Source organism: Triticum aestivum, unplaced genomic scaffold (genome assembly GCF_018294505.1).
Source record: "Triticum aestivum cultivar Chinese Spring unplaced genomic scaffold, IWGSC CS RefSeq v2.1 scaffold90800, whole genome shotgun sequence".
NCBI lineage: Eukaryota > Viridiplantae > Streptophyta > Magnoliopsida > Poales > Poaceae > Triticum > Triticum aestivum.
The window spans coordinates 1-1543 of NW_025254885.1; the positions used below are offsets into that span (position 1 = coordinate 1).

General features: G+C 49.6%; 1 protein-coding gene across 1 annotated transcript; it reads left to right on the top strand.

Moving 5' to 3' along the window:
• Window positions 1-77: 77 nt before the first annotated feature.
• LOC123177535 (uncharacterized) lies at window positions 78-817 on the top strand. Its single transcript, XM_044591229.1, has one exon. It carries the CDS (start codon window positions 211-213, stop codon window positions 661-663), a length of 453 nt encoding a protein of 150 aa, XP_044447164.1. The 5' UTR covers window positions 78-210; the 3' UTR covers window positions 664-817.
• The last annotated feature ends 726 nt before the right edge of the window (window positions 818-1543 follow it).

The window sequence follows — 1543 nt, forward strand, 5'->3', positions numbered from 1 at the left end:
TTGCTCCAGAGGTAAGCATTCCAGTGAACATCAATACTAGAATTTCTTAGATAGTTCGTGTCAATGCCTATAAATCAGCCCCTCCCCGCCCCAATCCCAGTATCCCACCACATCAATCAATAAGCCTCCAAGACCAAAAGTCCCCTGCATCTCCCGAGCGTCAGAGTTGAGCCAGAGTTTGCTTCGAGAGTTTAAACTTATTCCATCACGATGGCGTCACAGGTGATCGAGGTGAACAGAAATGGCGCGGAGGTGTACCACGGCGCGGCACTGTGCGCCGACAAGGCGGTGGAGCTGCTGGCCGAGACCAACATGCCGCTGGGTCTGCTGCCGCTGGCGGACATCGAGGAGGTCGGCTACAACCGCTCCACGGGCTTCGTGTGGCTGCGCCAGAAGAAGGCGCTCACACACACCTTCAAGCAGATCGGCAGGCTGGTCTCGTATGCCACCGAGGTGACGGCCTTTGTCGAAGACCGCAAGATGAAGCGCATTACGGGGGTTAAGAGCAAGGAGCTCCTCATCTGGGTCACCGTCTGCGACATGTACATCGACAAGAACAAACACTCAAAGATCAGTTTCAAGACGCCCACCGGACTGGGAAGGACCTTCCCTGTCTCCGCCTACGGAAAGGAGGACGACAACAAGCACGACGTGGCCAAATAAGAGACCACGGCCGGCATAAAGAGTCATTTCTTTTCGGGCATACAGAGTTTGACACCACGATGAATACTACATGTACTCATTTTCTATATATATATATATATATATATATATATATGAACTGTTTTAATAAGGTGAGATTACGAACTTGTAATACTCTACTTTGATATTTTGCCGGATTTTAAATCGCAGACGATCAGAAATGTCTGCTCGCTTTGCATGGCTCCTTAAATCATAGTAAGTCGACTCATTCATGCCAAAGGCCAACTCCAACGCGCCGATCTAAACGGACATAAATTTAGTCCGCTATTTTTCTATTTTCGACGGTTGAAGACGGGTCGACAAGCCGCATCTGCCCAATTCTGGCCTGTGCACCCACCTGGCCAACCAATTTAGACTGTCATGCATGTCTTATAGCGTGCTCACATTCGGAGCGCACTTTCAGTGCACGGCGGCATTGGCGCACTTAATCCACGTCGTCAGATGCATGCGTCGTGATGGGCCAACGGAACTACAGCCTGTAATATAAATCAATACGTGGAACATATACTACTTCCTTGCCGTAGCTATTGACTTCGGTTACGGTCCAGTATATCGAGTGCTACTTCACAGAATACTATAGCACATGTTCTAGAAATCTTTCTGCTTCGGCGATTTCAGAACAGGTCCACTTTGCATGACCATGGGGGGTACGCACACAAAGTTGTGCCCGAGCAAGTGGAGTGCAACAAGTTGTCTGTAGGGCCAGCCATAATGACGAGCCAACATTAGCCAGTCAGGACGTGATAGTTGACCACCCAGGCTAAAGCTCCCAAGTCTTCTCTCATCGTTCCAGATCTGCGATTTTGCATCCTTGCGCTATGGAGTTCGTCGACATGGATGG

What these genes read in the sequence shown, in the direction of transcription:
- LOC123177535 (XM_044591229.1), top strand. Translation starts at nt 211, where the DNA reads ATGGCGTCACAGGTGATCGAGGTGAACAGAAATGGCGCGGAGGTGTAC.